Source organism: Leiobunum rupestre, chromosome 1 (assembly GCF_980474605.1).
Source record: "Leiobunum rupestre chromosome 1, qqLeiRupe1.1.hap1, whole genome shotgun sequence".
NCBI lineage: Eukaryota > Metazoa > Arthropoda > Arachnida > Opiliones > Sclerosomatidae > Leiobunum > Leiobunum rupestre.
In genome coordinates this window covers 28,219,024-28,241,513 of record NC_143384.1, presented here as the reverse complement: position 1 = coordinate 28,241,513, position 22,490 = coordinate 28,219,024, and the positions used below count along the sequence as shown (strand labels likewise).

Below are 22,490 nucleotides of genomic sequence, written 5' to 3'. Positions count from 1 at the left end.
ACCACAATTTTGCATCATATTATAAATGTTAGTATTATTTTGAGAGCGTATTATATAGTACCGAAATGTACCATATTTCCAACCTATTGTACTATAATGGTACTATTTTTATATTTACGTTGTTTCAACTACTAAAATAATAAGAATTTCTTATTAACTAGACAAAACCACGTAACTTTATACCAATTAAAAGTATAATTAAAGTTACGTAGTTTTTGCAATTATTAAGCCCACGTTCAAGTTTTCCCAGATCACTCGATAGTCGATACTATAGAAATCAGAATTGCTAATCGGCACGCGCGGCAAATTTTCCGATTTCTATGGCCGATACTGACTACATCAACTCCCCATAAAGATACGTCACACGAAAACAGTTTTCTGCATGTTTTGCAACAAACATTTTAAATTAAAGTAATTTAGACTATTTCATTGGTACCATTAAAATGTTGTACTATAATGTCTTAACCTGTGTACAATATTTCGGCCAGAAAAATCTGGCAACGCTGCGGATACATCGTTGCCGAAAACATTAACATTTATTGTGAAACTAACGTCATCTTGGATTGTCTTCTTTTTCTGTTAGAGGTATATTATGTATTCGATTTAAGTTACCCGCAAATTTTAACATAAGTTCTTGGATTTTCACAAGAACGTTTACTTAAGGATAATTCCGAATTTGGACGGTGGCCATGGAAGTCGTAATCCTCTAAGGAGTGTGTAACAACTCACCTGCCGAAGCAACTAGCCCTGAAAATGGATGGCGCTTCAGCGTCGACCCCATAGTAATTCTTTGATGGGGCTATTAAATTTAAAAAATCTTAATGAGGTAATACCTAATTCTTTGAAATAAACATGCACTTTTGAAACTCGACTTCCACCCAAAAGCCACGAAGGGAAACTTACCATATTTATGGACTGAACATATTTGGATGTTTACTAGAGGGCTTTTAAAAAATATTGGGTTTCCACTAGCGCCTTTCGGCATAAAATGCGTGTAAACCTGCCTAAAACTGCGGTTTCTGGACACAAAGATTGAATGTAGACAAACAATAATACACCCACGGACTTGATTGTTTTGCTGCTTAATAACCCCATTAAGGTTATTAAAGCTTTGTACTCCCAAAGGGAAGCAAACTTCGCCGCTAGGGGCGCAGGTGAAAAATTTGGGTTTTGATTAATCACCTTTCATTTAATATTCCAAATATGCAAACATTATTTAAATTATAGCGGTTTTTTCCATTTAGCCGTTTTTGGGCATTTGGAAACACTGTGAAATGGTTTCTGTAGGGTTTTATGCAACTTGGTCTTGTCCGAAGCATTACCTGTTATGTTGAATGATGTGGTTTATTAAATTTAAAATAACTTAATTACTTTCATCACACTGAAATCAATAATAAACAAATGTGGAGTTTCATTGGTTAGCTGAAGAAGATTCAAACTGGGTGATATTGATAACAGTTTCATTTTGTTACTTTCTTGATTTTTTCAATAAGAAATTGCGGAAGCTAAGAAAAGTTAGAAATTAGGGAAGGTGATTTCAGCTATCCCAGGACGTACACGAAAGTGGTAGATGGAATGGTATTCAATATTAAAAAAAACGGAACTTTCTTGGCTTGGTTTGCTATTGGATGTTCACTAAGAACCCACTTTATTTTTTAAATTTTGCTAGGTTTTCTTAGTCTCATGGAATTAACAGTTATTTGATTTAATGCTTCACATTATGTCACTTGCGCAGTAGATATCCAATTTCGTCGTGGTAAATAAGGTCTGCTAGATATTCTCAACAGTTAACGGCTCGATTTTGTGACAATAATTGAAATACCGCTAATGTGCCAGGCCAAATCATATTCCGTGAAAAAAAGCAAAGCATAAGATAAAGCAGAAAAATGTGGAAGCGTTATCAAAATCTACTTGACGCGTCTAGTTTGTGTTTGGCCAATCGTTTCCCCTAAGAATCGCCCATGAAATCGAGTCTTAAGAAAACAAATCTAACACAACGCTAGTTAGTTGGTAGCGAATAAAATTTCCACGCTGTTGGAAACCTTTCCCACATTGTGCGCAATTTTTGGTATAATATAAAACCACCCCATTAAGATATGAAAAGATAACTTTGGTTCGATGTTTAAGTCAATTTCCCAAACCAGGTCTGAGAAAGCCAGACAGTTGAGATTCTCCATTTATGCGCGTATCTGGGAAGTGCCTCTTTCTTTACTGACTCGCACATATGCTCTCGCGGATCGGTGCTCTTGGCTGCAAGTTATAGGTTTTGCTTACCTTTTTATATAAAGAACTGACAGTTGAAGATTTTAATGCGGATGATAATGCAAGAGCAAGTTTCATTCTATAGTCAGAGATTATATTTCTTATGAAAGATATAATAGTAAGAAGAATGACGAATAGTATCCCATGCCACATTGGCGAATCAGATGCGGCGAATTCAATGAGCCACCTAGAAAATAAAACAATCCTATCATTTTCTTAACATTTGCTATTAAAATATTTCCCGTCAAAACGTCGACGCCACCTTTTTATCAATACCACAACAAGCAAACTTGTAAAACGGTAGTAAGTGTCCATAATATTTATCTTGCACATAGTTACGACAAAGAACAACATTTGCATAATATCGATATTCATATTCAATTGTAGTTTTAATATTATTTCATTCCATTAAGTTTTTTGAAATTGTTTTTAAATATCAATATCGGTGGTTTACTATAGATATACAATAAAAGTCAACCTAATAGCTAGAAATTATCACAGTAATGTAAAATGACGTTAGGGTTATGTAGCTTTGCGGTATAATAACAGCATATATAATCACTACAACTCTCACAAAAGTGAACAGTAATTGTTCTGCACAAGTGATTACTTCATTAATTTTATTTTACTTAATTCTGATTAACTTTAACTTTAAAGTGTTAAAGCTAGAGTTTCTTAAATCGTTGCTGCTTTGCTCCGTATTCAGCCTCTTCGGTTCTCTTCTGAGCCTTTTAGATATCACGTTATTCAATTTCTACAATTTGGCTTAGAGTTAGAAAAATAAGATAATCTTAAAATATCCAAAACCAAATTCGCTTTGGGCCCATAAAATAACTAGTAAACAGTGTTTAAAAGAACTTAATTACCAAATTTTTACTAATTACTTACGTCAATAAGGACTACCGAATGCAACACTCTTATGTTTGCTAACTATTAGTTAATAAAATGAAATTACAGTTGAATATAGCACTAAAATATGTAAATACAAGCAGATAAAGGACAGAAATAGTTAGAGCTACTATTTTGCCGACAGTTATCTCACGTTCGTCTGCCCATTATAAAGTTAGCTCGTGTAAAATAATTGGTCAAAATTGAGAAATATTTATAATTTGTTTAATTTAGAAATAATAGTGAGTAAAATTTTAAGTGTCACCTCATGTTTTGGCTCGTATATCAATATGTATAGCAGATAAAATGAAATAGATTTCAAATTCTGTTTCAGCGTACGGTTTTTCTTTAGGATACCCATTTTATATTTCCCAACCTTAAGCGAACGCGATATTAAAATAAATGTGAATAACATACACCAAAATAAGGCAAAAAAACTCATATTTCAGAAAAACATAACTTTTAAAATTTTTGACATTTTTCCGGTAAACTTTGGAAGTCTTCATTGTAGAGGTAGATGAAGTTAATTGATATAATAAAATCTCATGCAATTTAATAAATCCACAACCTACTTGATAATTAATGGTAAGATCAAAGAAAGAATATCAGCGCACATTTGTACCAAAGCAATGTATATCAGTGATGGGCCAAACGCCTTCAATAGAGCGCTTTCTAGATTGAAAATTGATGTGTTTTTTTTTAAATCTTCTCTTTCATCTGCGCTGTTATATAAAAAAACATTATCAGTCAAGCGTTGCTATTCCATGTAAGCTTCTACTCTTTTAAGCACGCTGAGATTTTGAAGCAATTGTTGGTGTTGGGGTACTAGTGCTTAGCTGCAGGGGCGTAGGAACGTTCTAGAAGTTGGAGGGGGCAAAGAGAAACCAAAAGGGGTCTGGAGAATGTTTTTGAATTTTTAATCGAGTGTAGCTTTTCCGAATGCAAGTGTACCTTTTACTACTATGTAAATTGGCGGGAAAAGACTGAAATTGAGGTTCTATAAGCTTTTTATGCTTTTAAAATGAGAATTTGAGACTTGTGAAGATTTCAACTGACCAAAAAGTTGGAGGGGGCAATAACATTAGTTGCCCCTCCCAGCAAAATTCTAGGGAGGGGCATTGCCCCCCTTGCCCCCCCTGGTTCCTACGCCCCTGCTTAGCTGTCGCGGGCCTAGCCCCTAACCTTCTACGCTGTTAGTAACTAGAGGCACACATCCTACCACATCTCCTCCGCGCGTGTCGGGAAGGGGAAAGTTAGTGGGGAAACGCTTTGCGTGCCACGTGTGAAAAAGGATGAATATATAATGAGATGTCAATCAAGTAATTAAGTTTAATTAGGGTATCGTGTTTACGTAAACATGTGTTTTAATCAAATTGATTAATTAGCTGTTTTTGGCCGCCATTTTTAGGAAAGCGCGTGAAAATGTTTGTAAGGGTCCCAGGAATCAACGATCTATTGTTTATTGCGGATTTTCATCATGTGGTTATTTTGGCTGTTAAACGGGCCGTCTCTCCCAAAGGAGCACTCTTCGGACACAAGAATCAAACGGAGGAAATCTTCGTTTCCGTCGGCCAAAGTACAAAACCAGTTACAGAAATCCAGCCGAAGTCGCTGATCACCATCGTAAAGTGCTTGTTGGAGCGTGGCACGAAATGGGTGTTATTTATGACGGTCAAAGACACTCCAAACGTAGTACTTTGACAAGTCCAAATCAGAGCAGGCCATTCTTATGTTTGCTCGAGGGTAGGCGACAAAGTAGGCGATGACTGTGTCTTCCATGTTGATGTTGTCATGGCTAGGTCCGCGGAATCTGCGATTAACGTTGGCTTCGTTTTCAAAGTCACGGACAGCACCGAGTGTGGTGATTTGGATGACTGTCAGGATACAACATTTGAAAAAATCGACTCACTCCACGTGCATTTCGTTGACCATCTCCGTAGTATAATTCGACCATCCTGGACCGCTGTTCACAGGTATAACGAGGCATCTTTTTATTTTACTGGAGTACGTTCAGAGAATGATTTTAAAACGAAGCTGTGTCTTTTTAAATACTAAAATGGAGCCACATTTTAAGCGACAGAGTAGTGCAAAATAAAAAACACGTGGGAAATTCATTTGGCATAAATTTGACGGTTTCGTGGACATTCTTGCACCAAATAAGACGCGAGAATTCTGGAATTCTACTATGTAAATTGTATTTTCTCTAAAAAATTATTTAAAATGATTTGGCTAAATAAACAGTCCCTTTTTTAACTTTACAAACATACGATCATTTCAAATTAGATGACTTTCTCTAACTTTCTTTTTCATGAGACGTAAACCTTTTTGGGTAGTACCAACTTCTTTTTTTTTTCATGACTTATTATTTCAATGAAATATTGTCCGTTTTCGAACAAAACAATTTCATTAAATGTTTTCGAGTACGCTCTACAACTTGAAAATTTTCATCTACCACCTATCGTTCAAAAAGTAAAAATTTAAAAACTGTGAAAATTTCACGATTTTTCTGAAAATTGCAAAAGAAAAGGGTCCTCCTCGAGAGAGTATATCCTGATAATTTCACATTTCTAGCAATTATAGTTTTTGAGAAAAATGCCTGGGCCGATCAAATAAAGACACCCTGTATAGCTCAAAAAAGAACATGTTTCCGCATAATAAATTGGAAAATGACATTAGTTGCTCTTACTTTTTTGTTTCTTTGGAAAAAAGCGAATGCTTGGACATATATTTCTCCAGTTGAAAACATGTGTTCTTAACGTTTAGATTTGGTTGCAATCTGGGTATGTCGGAGCTTTTTATTTCTCTTCTATATCCGATATTTATTAACCTAAATGGAAAATGATAAATAACTGATCAAAGGTTTACCAAAGGGCAATATCTCCGTTTATTTCAAAATTGAAAACTTCGATTGATGCGCGATAAAAACGTTTTACATGAATTTCGCGGAATATATTAATTATTTAATGGTAGGGTTTAATGGAAACATTTTGTTCTTGCTACTTAAATTTAATCATTACAGAGTTAAGAAAGGCAATTTGTTAATCAATTCGTATTAAGAATTAAGATTCTACCTAAAGATATGACATTTTATATCACAATTTGAAGTCCAACATAAGCGATGATTTTAAAATTTAACCTGGCCCATCAGATTTAAACATTGAAGTATCAGGTTTTTTTGCTTTTCGGAATACATAGATCTATATCTAATATATAACTACCAGTGGCCGTCTCAAGCTTCTAACAGAAATTTGAAGCCGGCTGTTGGTACAAGAAAGCCCACTTGGTCTCTGCTAACCCCAAAACGGTACACGTACTTGCTCATCCATGAAAAAGACAACTGTGAAATGAATGAAGCGTGCTCTTCGGGAGATTCAGTCTGTTTCCAATAAATTAACCATTTTAATGACCATGCTTAACATAAATCATTTAAAATTAAATTAAAACACCACTAATTATAACCGAATAAAATATGCGATTTTGGACTTTGGAGGCTCAATCTACATCGGCCGGCTTATTTCAAGCATTCTATTCAACTAAAAAATAAATATACTTGCTCAGGAATGAAAAAAGGTACCTATGCGCTTTTGAGTGAGAGCGAGAAGTTGTGGTCAAAAATAAAATCAACACTAATCTTGCGTGAAGACGATAGGCAAACAAATGACAATAGAGAAAACTATAGCTTTCAGTTTTAGATTGTATATATTTTGGTACTAGGGGTTCGAACCATTTGCAAAGGCACGATGTTACTTGGTTTAGAAATGAAACGGAAGCTAAAAACTGTAAGATCACAGCGAAAATGTAAATGTACGCATCTGTACACAGCTTAAATGAGAGGCAACTAGCGTGTATTCTTTAAACTTATTTCAAAAAATATAATTTATTATTATAATTATTATTCTACTAAAGATTTATATAAATCGAATAGGTGATGTGAAGTTACTGTTAACGCTAACGCAATTAAGATAAATGACTAATAGGGCATCAAATTACATTGTGCACAAAGTCCAAAAGACAGCTCGTAGAGATTTTCAATAAAATAAACAACACAATTTTTATACTTATTTGAAGTACAACAATAGCAGAAATTGGTAACTGGAAACCAACACAACATAAATCTATTAAAACGATTATTATAACGTACCTCATCAGGAAGAAAGTCGGTGTTTGCCGGTTTTTCGTATTTAGATTTTGCATCTAACAATGAAGACAGAAAAAATAGCAACGCTACTGAAGAAAATTCGGCAATAAGTAATGAAAATGTAATTACATTTTCTATATGCCCCTAAAAGTAAACCGAATTCAATATTAGTTTAGAGTGTAATTTAATTTAAATACAGTAATGTTTGTTCTTGCTCTAAACATTAATAAAGTTAGTTACTTCTTTGAAAATATTTAAAACCCCTATTTTTGGGAAATAGCATCAGGTTTAGCATTATTTGAAGTTAAATGAAGTGAACCCAAAAAATATAAAAAGTACAAAACGGCTGTTTCAGTATTTCTGAAAGAGGTTAAAATACTTATAGTTATACTAATCCGCAAAGCTAATATTTAAGGAACCACAACGGGTTAGAGACGAAAAAGTATCGTTAAATAACGAGAAAATGGCGGGGGAGTTTCTTCGAGCTAATGTGATGAATCAAGGTGTGAACAATATCGAAATAGATGATCCGAGGAAAATAATTTATCGCGAGTGAACCAATACTATGAATTGGCTAAAAAATTTTTTGGCACTACCAATCTAACATTTACCGGAAACCACGTTTAATGTGCTAAAAATGGGAATGGCCAAGGCCCAAATTACAGAGCGCCCCATAGATTTTGTTACTCAGAAAAGAATTCCTATATAATTATTGTTAACTAATAATAAAACGACAAGAAGAACGAAGAATTACTTAATTTCCTAAAATATAAATAATTATTTATTTTTATAGCTTCCATTTAAAGAAAGGGGGACACATCTCCCTTTTGACGTGATATCCAATTATAAAAATTTCCCAAATATACTTAATGAAATGTGTATTGGGCCCCGAACTGCTTTTAATGGTGAAACATAATAGGAAGACTATAACAATTTTTTAAAAATATCTCAATGAAATTAAAATCTACCACCAATTTAATTATAAGAGAAAAACAAGCATGGAGATGGAAACCGCTCCGTTGGAAAATAACAAAAACTTTGGTCAGCTGACAATACTAAAGAAATAGTTTCCCTGTTGTGGGATGTTTTTACATATGAAAGCTAAGGAAAAGGTAATTACAAATATTAATTAAACTATTTTAAAGGACTAAATATACTGCTGGTAAATTTTCTTATGATTCAGGGTGAATATCTATTCGTTGATAAAGGGTAGACCACTGAAATAAACTTTTCAGGCAGAACAAGAGAGTTGTATATGGCCTCCATAATGTTATCGGTATTGTCCAAATTACTCGAAAATACGATATAAAATTGCGCCTTTTGTCCGGTTTCGGCTGCCATTTGCTCAGTTTCTTGCCAAGCTTTACTTTTTATTTTTCGCCATTGAAGAAAATTCAAATGTAAAAATAATATATAAAATATCAAACATCTAACATCTAACATCGCACATCGCACATCGAACATCAAACTTCGTACATCGCACATCACACATCGCAAATTAAACATTAATCTGTTTTGCTCTGAAAATAAACTGCTAACCACTTCACCACACCACTTTTAGCAATAGGGTGTCCAACAGTGGAAAAAATACGTCCGCAATATAAGAAGCAAACGATGTAAGTCTTTATATATTAACCGCGACATTGAACCTTTTAATGCATTTGCTTTGAATTTGAGAACTAATATTAAGAGGAACTTTCAGTGGGACCACTTGAGAGCTATGATTTTTGAAAACTGGGGTTTTTCCTATTGATTTGGGTATATTGTTTAATTTGGCCATATTTTACCGGTGTAAACCGGTCTCTTTTAAAGATCTACTTGAATATTTATTAATATAACTTCCGAATTTTTTCAAATGTCCGTTTAACAATGTACTGTGCAGTTAACTTGATTCAATTTTCAGAGCCATTGAAAATAATAACGCCTTAAATAAGAGAAGCCTCTAACTCGCCCAAAATCGTGAAACGTCTCGTTTTCGAACTAGAGGTATTCGGAGGGATACAGGTTTGTGAAGGCGATATGTGGCCAGAAAATATAGTCCTCTCGATATATTAATACCGATGGACTTCAGGTGTACAAATCAACAGTTAAATCACTTGAAATCACGTATATTTAGTAGCATTAATAACCTTAATCAATTAAATATTGAAATCACTTGAAATCTGAAATCAGATGTACCAAATCTCTAACAATTGAATGATTGGATAGCCCCTCTATTCATACGCAAGCAGTAGCGGAGAAAACATTTGAAAAATGCAGACGATTTTAGCTCGAAGAATTCCCTAATGATTTTGCTGGGGATTTTTAAATTTTGTGAGACTCACCTCATTTTGATTGAACTTGGTAATATCTACATTGTAAATGTAATATATGTTAAAACTATTATTTGCTATCATAAATATATATACTAATGAACAAAAATCGTGATTCTGAAGGCGTTATCTCCCTATAATTTGCTCAATACGCTTAGCAAAACCTTAAGCCTTGCCGGCGTTTCGCGTTTAAAGTTTTAAACCAAGGATGATATATACCTACTTTTCAAGTTTGCCAACCGTGGTTTGGAGAGCAAACTACTTATTCGCGACAAAGTCTAAATATAGCGCTCACCAGATTTACTAGTCCTAGGCCGCGTTAATTTCTTCTTTGCTCCGTGTCGAAAACAAGACGTTTCAAAAGTTTTACGTTGACGGTATAGGGAGTTAGAGGCTTCTCTTAAAATAAACTTCTGCGCGAATTAAATATTTTAGTATCTTTTTAAATAAATTGGCTATCAATGCCATTTCCTAACTTGTCTAAGCGAGCTTGTGCTTTGTCAGTGTCTCATCTTTAAAACATTTGATAACTCTTATATGATAAGTAACTACGTATTGGAATTTAGATTTTGTCGCTGGTTTCAATTTCCTTGTGTTCTTTTTTTATTCGAAATTCACTTGTTGTTATTTGTTGTATTTATCAAAAGGTTAAATCTAATATGAATTATTTAAGTTCCTCTTTCGCTTAAAATTTTGTTAACCTCGAAATATCTCTGATGCAGAAATAAATGAATGGTTTTAATATCTGGTTAACAAAATATTGATTTTTTTTTAATATTCACGAAATATAACTGTGTACAAGTAAACCAGATAAATATTTGATTTTTTTAAATATTTGGCTGGTTTTTCTGCAAAAACGACTTATGTTGCTATGATAATAATTAAAACGTTGCGTTTTTTCACTAATAATAAAATAGCCATACCTTATTTAACGTTAAAGAAATGATTGATCTGATTGAAATTATTCCGGTCAATGTTGAGAGACACCAATATACCAATAGAAGTCCTGAACGTCGAATGCCACGCGCACGCCCCGATAACATGAGAGCAAGTGCTAAACCCTAAAACGAAAAGAAATAATAAGTGTCATACAATTTATGGTAATTTAAAGATATATTTCAACTAAAAGAAAATTTTTAAACAAATCTAAGAATTTTTCTGACCGCACACACCGTTTTAAGAACTTGAAGGTAAAAGACAAACATGGAAACAAGTCAACCACAGTTAGACTCTTTTACTTAAAATTTGAAAGGTCAAAGGAAAATTATCTTTCTTTAATAATGAAAACTGACTATTCAATAATTATTTCCAATAGTTTCAAATATTGTAGAATATGAGTTGGATCAAAATTTTGTTTGGATCAAATAAAACAAATGCATGCATTGTAATTGGATGAACTACAACACTTTTTGGAAAATATTACTTTGTATTCCAATTTCAAATAACCATTAATTATTTTTGCAAAATGCCCAGAACTTAAAAATGGGAAATTTCGAATAATTATTTAGACGCGTTTTTATCCTGATCCCATGAACCATTATTTACTTTTTAATTTAATCATAATTGCTTTGAATTTTACTTAAAATTCTGCTTATTCGGATAAAAAATAATAACTTACTTCTGTCAAAAGTTTGATTAATGAAGGAAGACTATATATCAGGAAAGGTTGTTTCCGGTTAACGTCGTAGGCTATTTTCAGTACATTGGCGACTAAAAGTGCCACATTTGCAATCTATATTTAATTAAAAAACATAAAATTACGAGAAGGCCAAGAAGGTTTTGAGGAAAACGTTCTACGATTATTTGTTCATTATAAATGTATTGTTAATTTGTCACGAATAAACTTGTTACACACCTAATGAGTGCTAAGTGCTATTTTTCGCCTAAATGCATTTCGTCTAAGGTACCAAGTGTAATCTCAAATAAAGTTTTATTTTCAAACAAAACTAGTTGGTCTTTTTCACGTTTACTAGTTTTCCAGGCCAATGTTGGCACTAATAGGACGACCACTTCGTTCGGAGCTGCATGTCATCCGCAGTGAAGTACATCAACAGCCAAACGTTAAAAATTCGTGTTGCTTGGAAGTAGTTAATTCTGGGCTAGCCATATAATAAAGTAACGGACCAATGGCATGGTCCATTCGATTGACTAACAAAAGATTGACAAGGGGTCCTTTTGTTCGAACTGCATTTGATCGTCACTGTGGTTTCATTTTATCTACACAATCAATATCGGTGTGTCGGCAATCTGATTATGTTAGTTTGGACTAGGCGAGGCTAGACTTTTGGTTGGGTTGGGTTGGGTTTATTGTACGACTTAAATCTGGTTTTTAGTTAATTAAAATAGAAATACACCGGGGAACAATTAAAACCGTGATTTTTCGATCATCTGGACTTTCTATATAAAAATTTCGATCATGTAGAATTTGCTTTTCGGTTAACGAACAAATGCACGTGGAACAAAATGACCCTTTTCAATCACTTAGAATTCGATCAAATGGACTAAATCATGACCAATATTGTTAATCGGTATATAGTACTGAACCGGTTTTGAACTAAATTAATGTTAAGACATGTCGAATGAGCTGAAAATCAAATTAAGTTTCTCAGATAGTTTGCATATGCCACCGATAAACACTAAAGTTTACCAGTTATATTCTCAACGGCCTAATTCCGCATTTATTTTCACTTTTCTACAATTGGTGGTCATAAAGACCTCATTTGAAATTATTCTTCATCGCTTAAGAGATCATTAACGTGTTTCTCTTAAACGGCTACTTAGACTTTGGAAGCCCTCTGCCGTCTAAATGATAAGGCTGGCAATCAAATACCTTTTTTTCAGAAATCAGTGCTACGTTTGGGGGGCTGTTTTGGGCCAACATTTTTATGATGGAAGCGTACTCTAGGACCACCGATGGAAGTTTGTGTTATGCATTTTGTAGTTTAACTATAAGGGGATGCATAATTAATATTATGATTTATATTTTTGTCCTAGTGAGCGACAAGCAATTTGGGACTTAAATTGAACGGTCCTATCATCATTGTTTTATATATTATTACGAAAGGCTTATCATAATTGACACTGCTTAGCGAAGGTGTTGTGAAAAGATATTGGTATAAGCTTGATAGTCTATATTAACTTATTATCCTAAACCATTTTATGAAAGAAAGTAATAAAATTTCAATATGTTGTATTCTATATTTTTGAAGGGCTACTTTTAATATTTTGAGGGGACCTTGGTCAATTTGTTTGATGAGGGTGCACTTGGTAAGTGCGAACTATGGCCCCACCCAAAAAGGACCTAACGACGCCACTGGAATTCACCTTCAAACAATTGGCGCTTTGCATTTTTATTTGGCTTTTATGACTGAAGGCGTCATTACAAGTACAATACAAGGTAGATTGCTGAAAATGTAAGAAACCTTTAGGAAAAAACATCTTCTCTATTGAAATAACCTTAATAGATTGAAAGCTTGAAGCATTGTACAAAATATTTCAGTCTTTATCAAAGAAAAGCTGATCGGTTGGAATCACTACCAATCCTCTTTAAGCTACGCGCTAAAATTTAAAACGAAAGTATTTTAACGAGGTACCCTACACAATTATCGCATTTTCTCTGGATTATAACGCAAACGCGGATGCAGATTTGGTTCAAATTTCCAAGCGGTTTTAACGAGTCCTCTGCACCACTCTCAAATTAAATTAAATATTAAGATGTGAAACTCTAAACATAAATCAGTACCTTTAACACCAGGAATTATCTGTAAAACAGATACAAAACACTTAAGAAAAACGCACCACTTACCATTTTAGTAATATTCAGAAATGTCCATGGAATATGAGTTCTTTTCGATCGCCTGAACGTTTGAATTTCCGGAATAAGGAAAATCCACATAAAAGCGCAAGGAATCCAAACCAGAACGGTGCGTTGGAAACATGGCGTGAAATCCGGATTGGAAGTATACCAAGTCAAATTTGAATCCTGAAAAATGAATTCGTGTTTTTTTTCCGTCCAGTTCGAACTAACTGAACCCGTATAATACCATAACTAACATAACAAATTTTGATGGTGATAAAGTCAAACAAAAAAGTTCAGACTTCAAATTCGATAATAACTACATATTCAATAATTGATCAGCATTTACCAAATAAATGTTCTTTCAAGCTTTAAGCACGTTTAAATTTTCAACGGGCATTGGTTGTAAGGAACAGCTTAAGGAGAACTGCTTTAAATGGTCATAAGCATTACATTAATTGTGTCGGCAGCAAAGGGTGTATCATACGTATTTCTTTACGTTACTTATGCTAAAACCTACATCGGTAATTTCATTTAAACGATAGTCTCTCCTCCAGCCCATAAAATATTTTTTATTATTACTTATTTAATCTAATATATAAAGATAAGTATATAGATAGATATATATATATATATATATATATATATAGGAATCTATAGTTTTTAACTTAGGTCGACCACATATTTGGTATTATACCTCATAATACCCTGACTGGTTTTCGACAGTGATGGTCGGACAAACAACTTAAATTAATTGCATTAATTTAAAAACTAAGTGTATCAGCTATACACAAGATACTTCATATTGACCAAAAGACCGAGTTTCTTAATTCATTAGGCTAACACACGAAAAAAGCTTAAATTATTGCATATTTTAATGGCTTCTTCTATAGACACTAGGCTGTATATTAAAAGGCAAGTTATTATGTAATCAACGTATAATTGGTTAATATGGTCATTAACCAGTTGGTTATATTGGGTACGGTGCCATGCGTGGAGACAGTTATGGCAGCGTTCTACTTTATTTTTGAATGTGTCAGAGTTTCGCGTCTGGCGCTTTTGCCTTGGTGTTCCTTGGTTCTTTTGTACAAGAACAGTAAAATTGTAATTAAAGAATACAAAACATCCTAAGAGATAAATAGTAATCGTTAAATTTGTTAAGCTTTTCATAAAAAGAGATATTACCCCTTATAATAGAAATATTCATATTGTCCCGGGAAATACCGGGTACATCAGCTAGTAGTTCTTAAATAATAATTTGAATAAGAAGACTCTTCAACGCAAAATTGAAAAAATATAATTTAATTACTGTTGAGATGACGTGGGACTGAGGTGTTTTTCAAAATACCTTGGACTATGTTTTCGGTTCATTGCAGAAGTACAAATTTTACAGCGGATACATGGATTTATATTTAAAACTTTATATACTTATGACCCTTTGGTTGAAGAATGAGATAAAATATATATTATTAAGCTTTAATTTGAATGCAATGCTCTTGGATATTTTTCCCAAAGTATATGTTATTCGAAGAAGGTAATTAGGTTAACAGAAAATGTGTTGGCAGTACCCTAATTGCAGCGTAATTACCGGCTGAAAAACGAGGTCCTTCGACCTTTTCTGGTGAAAATGTTTCCCGCTTTCGGCGATAAAAAAGGCAGGAACTCTTTCATGTTGGCGGATAATTTTTTTCAGGGAATTATTAAATCAGACGATGTTGTAAAAGTTAGTAGTTTCTGTAACCTGAGTTAATTCTTGCCTGTTCTTCTTAAGGATTTCTCAAATTCATCAATAACCGTAACATTATTAAAACTGACTAAAAGTAGAATGCTAGAATTTTTAGGACATTCATATTCAATAGGGATCTTATTCAATGACCTGTGAACTATTAACTCTCATTTGATTGCACTCTTTGCTTTGGATATCCATTACCCTTCATTGAGCCAATGGCTCGTTTTTCCTTTTGTTCTTTCAGGCAGTGGCGTCAAGGCCGTCTTAAGACCTTTTGGGGCCATGGGCTAAATTATTTCTTAAGACCTTTGCAATCCCCAACGGTCAGCCTTTGTATGTCCGTTGTCTAAATTCAACTACACAAAAATCAAACCAAAGCTTTTAATTTCAAAAGTATAACATAGTCCTACTGAAAATAAGATTTTTACTGACAGTGACTCGCTGTTAGGTTTTAGAAATTGTTGGTACCGTACGATGCGCGATGTGGCGATGAGTCAAATTACTTTAGACGTAACTAAAAGATACCTAATATTAAATGAGTATAAATAATATTTAATTAACTAATCCCTTATCCCTAGAGTAGAGGCGGTATGGATGGCCTTTCCGGGGCCCCCAAACTTTTTGGAGGCCCTGGGCTGTAGCCCACTTAGCCCATGCCTTAAGACGGCCCTGAGTGGCGTTGACAAAGGGGTTCCGTGCCGCCTCCTTCCCCTTGTGCGTAGTTTTGACTGAATTCAAATTTCAATTGCTTCTACCACTCTGAACCTTTACATAGGCTGTCCACCGTCTTGATTAATTCTGACTTCATCAAGGGTGAAATTACTGGATAAATTGGGCATCGATTGTATGTTTTTTCCTTCACGGTATCACTGCAGCCACATTAAAGTTACTTTACAATTCAAATAGATCCCTATAACATTTATTTTGTACCACATAGTGTCATATAAAATAATGTTAATTTCACTTTTTTATGAACAACACTGGACTCGCGGTTAACTGAAGAAATATAACATATTTGTAGAGATGTGTTGTATTCATGAGAAATACACCAGTTTAAAATAGCGACATATTGCTGATTAAACTATATTTGATGAGACAATTTCCAAAACGAGTGCTCTAAATATGTATTTATTACCGCGATTCAATAAACAACATTTAAAGAAACTGTTCATTACATTTATAGTTTAAATAATGATAATTTAAAGAAAATAACCAAAAATTATTGTTTTTAAACTTACTATAAGAACAATTAAGATAATATTCCCCAGGAGAGACTTAAATAGACTTGAAGAGCCACTTTAAATTAGGCGCTAGTGTACAGATTTTAACAAAACACCGCCCAGATAGTTAAATATGGATCTTCGTTTCAAAATTAGAATATTGTTTTGTGTGCAATTTGGTGCTATGTTTGCACACTTTGTTTTGAGAGTGTAGAAGAATATTATCGAATTGCTAATAGGTCATTTAATTGTTAAAATTTCCTCTTCGACAACTAGTATTGGTCATTCTAAAAACGTTGATCCCTCGTGCCATCTAATCTGTTTCTTTTGTGATACTTTTATTTAAATTTGGAATTGAACCAGGTGAATTCGATGTTGTATCTGCATTTTGAATTAAATGTTATATCAAATTTCCGAAAAGACCCATAAAGTTGATGACTTTCATTTCCTAATTTGTTCACAGCGACGTTATTTCCGTCATATCACGTGTGTTTGTATAAAAAAATAATACCTTCATAGGAAACGTACGTGTGATTTTGTAACTTATGACAGTATGCTATGCAGCTCAATTAATAGAAATATGATAAAGGTAAATTAATTTCATAATCATTCAACCAAGTCTTAAAATAAAATAAAATATCAACACATAATAACAAAACCTCCTGGAAAATGTGCCTAGGGACAACGAACACCAAATATTGGTCCTGGTTTACTGATTTGTCTTTTAAATTTGTAATGATAAAGGAATTTAATTTTTAGTTAGGCTAAAAGAAACTTCTGACAAAATTTTTCTACGCAAATCCAACTCTTGTTAAAGCAAATATCAAAGACTGTAACTTCATCAGAAAAAAATTTCGGAGCTACTTAAGGGGCCTTTAAGCCCCCCCCCCCCCTGCAACAAAATCATATGTGATATTCTTCTTAATTGGATAAATTAAAGAAATAATCTGATGAACAGTTTTAAGCGAGTTAATTAATACCTAAACATGTACCACTTCTTATTGAGGTGAAAATTGCGCTTACTGCGAAATTTTAATTCAATTACTGAAATAATAACATAGCCAATAATGGAATAATTTGGTACGGTTTACGTACACTGATAGAAAAATGTTCCGCAATAATTACAGATATTTTCTGGAGACCCCTGATTCAAGAAAACCCCTTCATATTTTACCTGAAAATCTGTTTGTAAGTACTCAAGATTCTTTCTGTACAATTTACATATTTATTAATTTCCCAAATTGCAGACCCATTTCTGTAAATTCAACAGTTATCATATTTGATGTGTTTTTTACAGAAACAATTTTAAATTTAACAGTTTCGTCCTGCATTCAAAACCAGTAATGTTTACAGAAACATCTGCACATTTTACGGCTTTTTTTACTCAAAGACAAAAACTCACGAAAATACAGAAATTTTCTGGCAGAACATGATGTATGTTGATTTCAGTAAGATTTACAGGTAAAACTGCTCGTAGAGTTTGAGATATTCACTGTTAAATTATGTCGTTATCCTCAATTATGTTGACGATCTTCTAACTTTATTGTGCGTTTCAGTGTTTAAACCAAATATCATTTTACTGGTTTTAGAAATCTCTATTTTAGTGCATTTATTTGTAATATTACCTGTAATATTTCCTGATTTTATTTGTGTTGTAATGACATAAAAGATAAAATTTCAGCCAGAGATTCCAACTATAGATCGGTTTCGCCATTTAGGGGCTCAACAGTATGGCTTAGGAAATCTGGCTATCTCCGAAAACTGCCGATATCAGAAGAAATAATAAACACCTTTTTTGCCTATAATTATTGTGTTGAGTTTCCTTATGCATCGAAAAACTTTGATGTTCGGGCATCGGTTGAAATTCGATGTTCGGGTTAATGTCACAAAGTCAAATTTTTCAATGGAACGCCAATTTAGGGCAACATTGTTGTATTTTATTTCTATTAATACCTGCAGTTTCCGAGGATAGCCAAAGTTTACTCTTGGAATCGCTGGCTGAAATTTTGATTTTTGTATATTTATCGAAACGTTGGATTTCGACCACTGTTAGAGCATAAAATCAATTCACGAATTGCAATAGAACACTCACATAAAGGGCAACATAGCTATATATTGGATCTACACATATTGATGAAACTGTTACGAAGTACACCAAAAATATACTGCATAATGAACAGTAAAATTAAATTAATTATCGATAAAACATTTGATTCCCGCAGGGCGTTTTTATGCGCAACTAGGATTTTGCATAAGTTATCGTTACAAAGATTAACTAACACAAATAATATTTTGTTAGAAATATTTGAAACATCCTTCGGAAATATTTTCATTTTTTAAAATATTGTTTTCGTGTACCAATCTCTGTATGTAACATTAGAATGTAACTGAAAAGCACTTGGAGAAAATTTGCTGTTGTTTAAAAAAAGTTCAGCGTTAAAGCATTTCTGGGACATTTAGAGCATAAAACCGTAAATCACAGATTACAAGAATAGCTCTGTAGTATTAACAAAAAATAGTCCCAATTGCAGGATTATTGGTAATTAATTCGCTTGTTTTAATAAAGTAGTACGAACAATTTGTTATATATATAACAAATTGTTCGTACTACGTTATTAAAGAAAGCGAATAAATATAATATCCATATATTTATATATAGTGTATTTTTCTCGACGGACCTTTGGCCTTGGTTACCGTTGAATAGAGAGTTAGGCCTTGGTTCATATCTTAAGCTTATGTGATCGCAAATGAAGTAATAATATGTTATTAACAGTATATAAATGACTTAATAAATTAATACCGACTTCGTGTCATCAGCTACATCTTTAATTATTGCGTTGACTCAGACTAGCCTAGTGTAAAATATCATTTTAATAGACCAAGCGTGCGAAAATTTTCGATATCCACGAATTTTAAGGTGGAGATAGGTAGATATTTTTTTGAAGGTCGAGATGGCCATTTTTGAGATCTCCCAATTGGGCAATCCTATAATGAAGCGTTTAAGGGCTTTCCCCCGAGTTCTTCGATTTCCCGTTCCATAAAAACTTGTCAAGGTTAACGTTAATAGTTAGTGTAGGGATCTGTTGGCTCGCGTGGCTTGACGGGATTGCCACTACCCTCCTACGCATTGTAAACCGGCCACCTGAATTAATGGCTTTAAAAGTCGCTTGATGACTTCGGCCTAAGGTGGTGCCTTGGGTATTAGCCTAGCTGATTATTTTTTTATTATTAGCTTAGCTGATTATTATTATTATTATTATTATTAACCTATTCCATAATCTACCTTAGTATTTTAAAAATATTTGATATCATTTACGTCTTAGAATTTTCTATATTTCAAAGGTAGTTGTTGTCTGTTTTCTTAAACTTATTCAGATCTTGGTATTTTAAATCGGTAAATAATCTCATCCATATTGGAACTAATTAAGGACGCTAGGATCTGCGACATTTCTAATTTAAAATAAAACGTAAGGGGTACCACCTTAACTCTTTAAGATTAAATCAGTTTAAGGGACAACATAACCAGGGTTGGTCGATAATTATCGATGGATAATTATCAATGATAATTATCACGATAATTATCGATTTTTATCCGATGAAATACTCATGATAATTATCGAATTATTTTAAAATATCTGAAAACAGTTTTTAAAGTTAAATTTAATAATTTTGAAAGCAATATACAGCAGTATTAAGTATTTATGACTTTTATGCTCGCATTTATGTAATGTTAACAACTATCCAAAATTAATTTTATCAAATTTTAAACTTTAAAATTTGAAATTTTTTGAAACTTGAAAAGGCAATGTTGTTAATTCATCGGAATCATCGTTAAATTTTACAACTTAAATTCCAAATATTCATAATTATCAAAAAAATGCGATATTTATCCAAATAATCCGATAATTATCCAAATAATTGGATTATTATCAAATGATCGGATAATTATCAAAAAATCCGATAATTATCGTATAAATCGGATTTTTTGATTTTTTCCCGAAAAAATCCGATTATTTGCCAACCCTGAACATAACATACCTACATTATATTATTATAATGAGTGATATACGAATAAAGTGGTCTTACGAAAGCTTTCGGAACTTACCCAGAACATCGTTTCGCACAGACCATAGAAACCATTATCTTCTTCCATTGCAAGAAATTATGTTCAAATCCTTCCAGACATTTGTGAACTATATTTTAACGAGGCAGTTACTGCAATATAAAGAAATATATTATAAAGAGAGCTTGAAATGACCTCTTTTCGAAATATCTTTGTTGATAATTCTAAGATGATAGAGTGAGATTTTTACGTTTTCACATTTACAACCCCAATGTACATGTTTCTCCTTATCTTTGCAATTAAATAACCCTGAAGATGCGGTAATATCTCTTATATTTTATAAATGAAAAAGAACGTTTAAATGGCGAATATTCACGTTTTGGTTGACAGATTGGATTCTGATAGTGTATTTGATTTCTTATAAAATAACACCCAGGACCATTTATTCCCGAAGGTCACCTTTTTGCATGTAGGAACAAATAAATTACAGGCAGACAGACGCTTTAATTTGTGTTTACGATATTTATCACAAGGAACGAACAAAACATTAAAACGAAGTTGTTCTTACTTACGGTAAAACGTAGAAGAGGTGTTTTTCAACTCTAGAGCTTCACTGAACGCTGTACGCGTAGAAGAGTACGGATAGACTGTTGTTTATCTTTTTCCAAGCCATATGGAGCTTCATGATCGGTAACACTTGTGACATTAACCAAACTATGACCAATGGCAGATGTATGTAGTAGTAATCTTTCAGTCTATGACGCTTTTAGTATAAGCCACTCATTTTGTAAAGGTAATCATTGCTGGCAATGTTGAGTGGATAATAATATTTCAAAATATAATTATATTTCTTCAGTTATTAGTCGTAGCGTGAATAACTAGAACGTTCCGAAGTGTTTAAAATTATTATTGTGATAAAATCGCCGGAAGCAGAATTTTCTACAACGTTTTAGAGTTGTGGCAGAAGCTGGACCTTTCCTCTTAGGGTTACACTCTTTTTAATATAGTGATCTATTGATATAGCTTTGCCGTCGAGTTCTTATATATAATGTGATAGATATTGTAATACTTAAACTATGCTATCAAAGTAATGCATTGACTTAATTGCCACAAGGGGGATAAGATGAAATGAAATTTCGGTCGTTAAGGCTTGATACGGTTCTTTTGTGTTTTACAATACTATAAAATTTTTAAATTAGCAAAATACTCCATAAAGACAAACCTTGTTTATTTTCTAATTGAGATATTGATTCAAGTTTATGAATCAAAGACAAAACAGTTTTTTTTATTTATTCTACCAAATTAACGTTTCAAATTCCTTGTTTCGGCTAACCATGGAACGTAGGAACAAGGGTAAACAGAGGGCAACGATCCTCCCAAATAGTTGACTTAGGGAATAATCACTTATATAAAACCACAAATTAACGGGATAAAGGTATTAAAGCTTAACGAAAAAAATTATTCCATAATGTAAAACCAAAGATAATAATTTATTGATCTTACGTACATGTACGTCTTTGGTTTGAAATTATTTTATTATTCAAATATGCTTCAAAATTATTAAATTGTATCCAATACTTTGGATATAGTTAATTTAAATATTTCCTACATAGCAAAAAATACTTAACCTTAACATTGTTAGTTTTTGTTAAAAAGGTTTCTAGAGTGATATCTAGTGTGGATTGTTGTTAGAACGTTTGTTCTATCGTACGAGAAAGTCTGTATAATTTATTACGAAAAGGTTCGGTTTAACACTTATTTAGGTCGGGCAACTCTAATACAATATTTTAATTAAATTAAGCATAAAAAGCTAAAATCTTGTTATATTTTTAATTAATACCGATACCGATTAATAACAGTACCGATATCTAACCGATAATTACCGATACTGATATCAAATCTAACAGAGTATTACCGAGGAATAATAGCGAACCTGCAGCCGAATCAACAAAGCAAAGGTCGATGCTAGCTCAGCCATCTGCCTTGTTTTCAGAAAAAAAAAGGTTTGAAAACATCGGGCAAAAATCGGTTAGTATGGCGCGATCGGATTAATCGGTTTAATCACGATATCGGTAACCGAAA

General features: G+C 33.1%; 1 protein-coding gene across 1 annotated transcript; it reads right to left on the bottom strand.

Moving 5' to 3' along the window:
- Window positions 1-1,221: 1,221 nt before the first annotated feature.
- Window positions 1,222-20,535, bottom strand: LOC149962045 (ATP-binding cassette sub-family C member 1-like). The gene is made up of 12 exons (XM_090164380.1): window positions 20,451-20,535; window positions 13,406-13,582; window positions 11,219-11,332; window positions 10,524-10,661; window positions 7,292-7,432; window positions 6,465-6,526; window positions 5,837-5,977; window positions 4,847-4,960; window positions 3,723-3,872; window positions 2,275-2,449; window positions 1,372-1,381; window positions 1,222-1,322 (listed from the first exon to the last, which is right to left on the bottom strand). Exons 1-12 carry the CDS (start codon window positions 20,496-20,498, stop codon window positions 1,222-1,224), a joined length of 1,371 nt encoding a protein of 456 aa, XP_090020506.1. The 5' UTR covers window positions 20,499-20,535.
- Window positions 20,536-22,490: the final 1,955 nt, after the last annotated feature.

Bases quoted from the DNA above. Each gene is read 5' to 3' on its own strand.
- LOC149962045 (XM_090164380.1), bottom strand. From the start codon at position 20,498: ATGGAAGAAGATAATGGTTTCTATGGTCTGTGCGAAACGATGTTCTGG. The intron at 11,333-13,405 runs GTAAGTGGTGCG...AATTAAATATAG, and splicing joins TTCTGAATATTACTAAAATG to ATTGCAAATGTGGCACTTTT. The intron at 2,450-3,722 runs GTAGGTTGTGGA...TTTATTTTCTAG, and splicing joins ATCTTACCATTAATTATCAA to GTGGCTCATTGAATTCGCCG.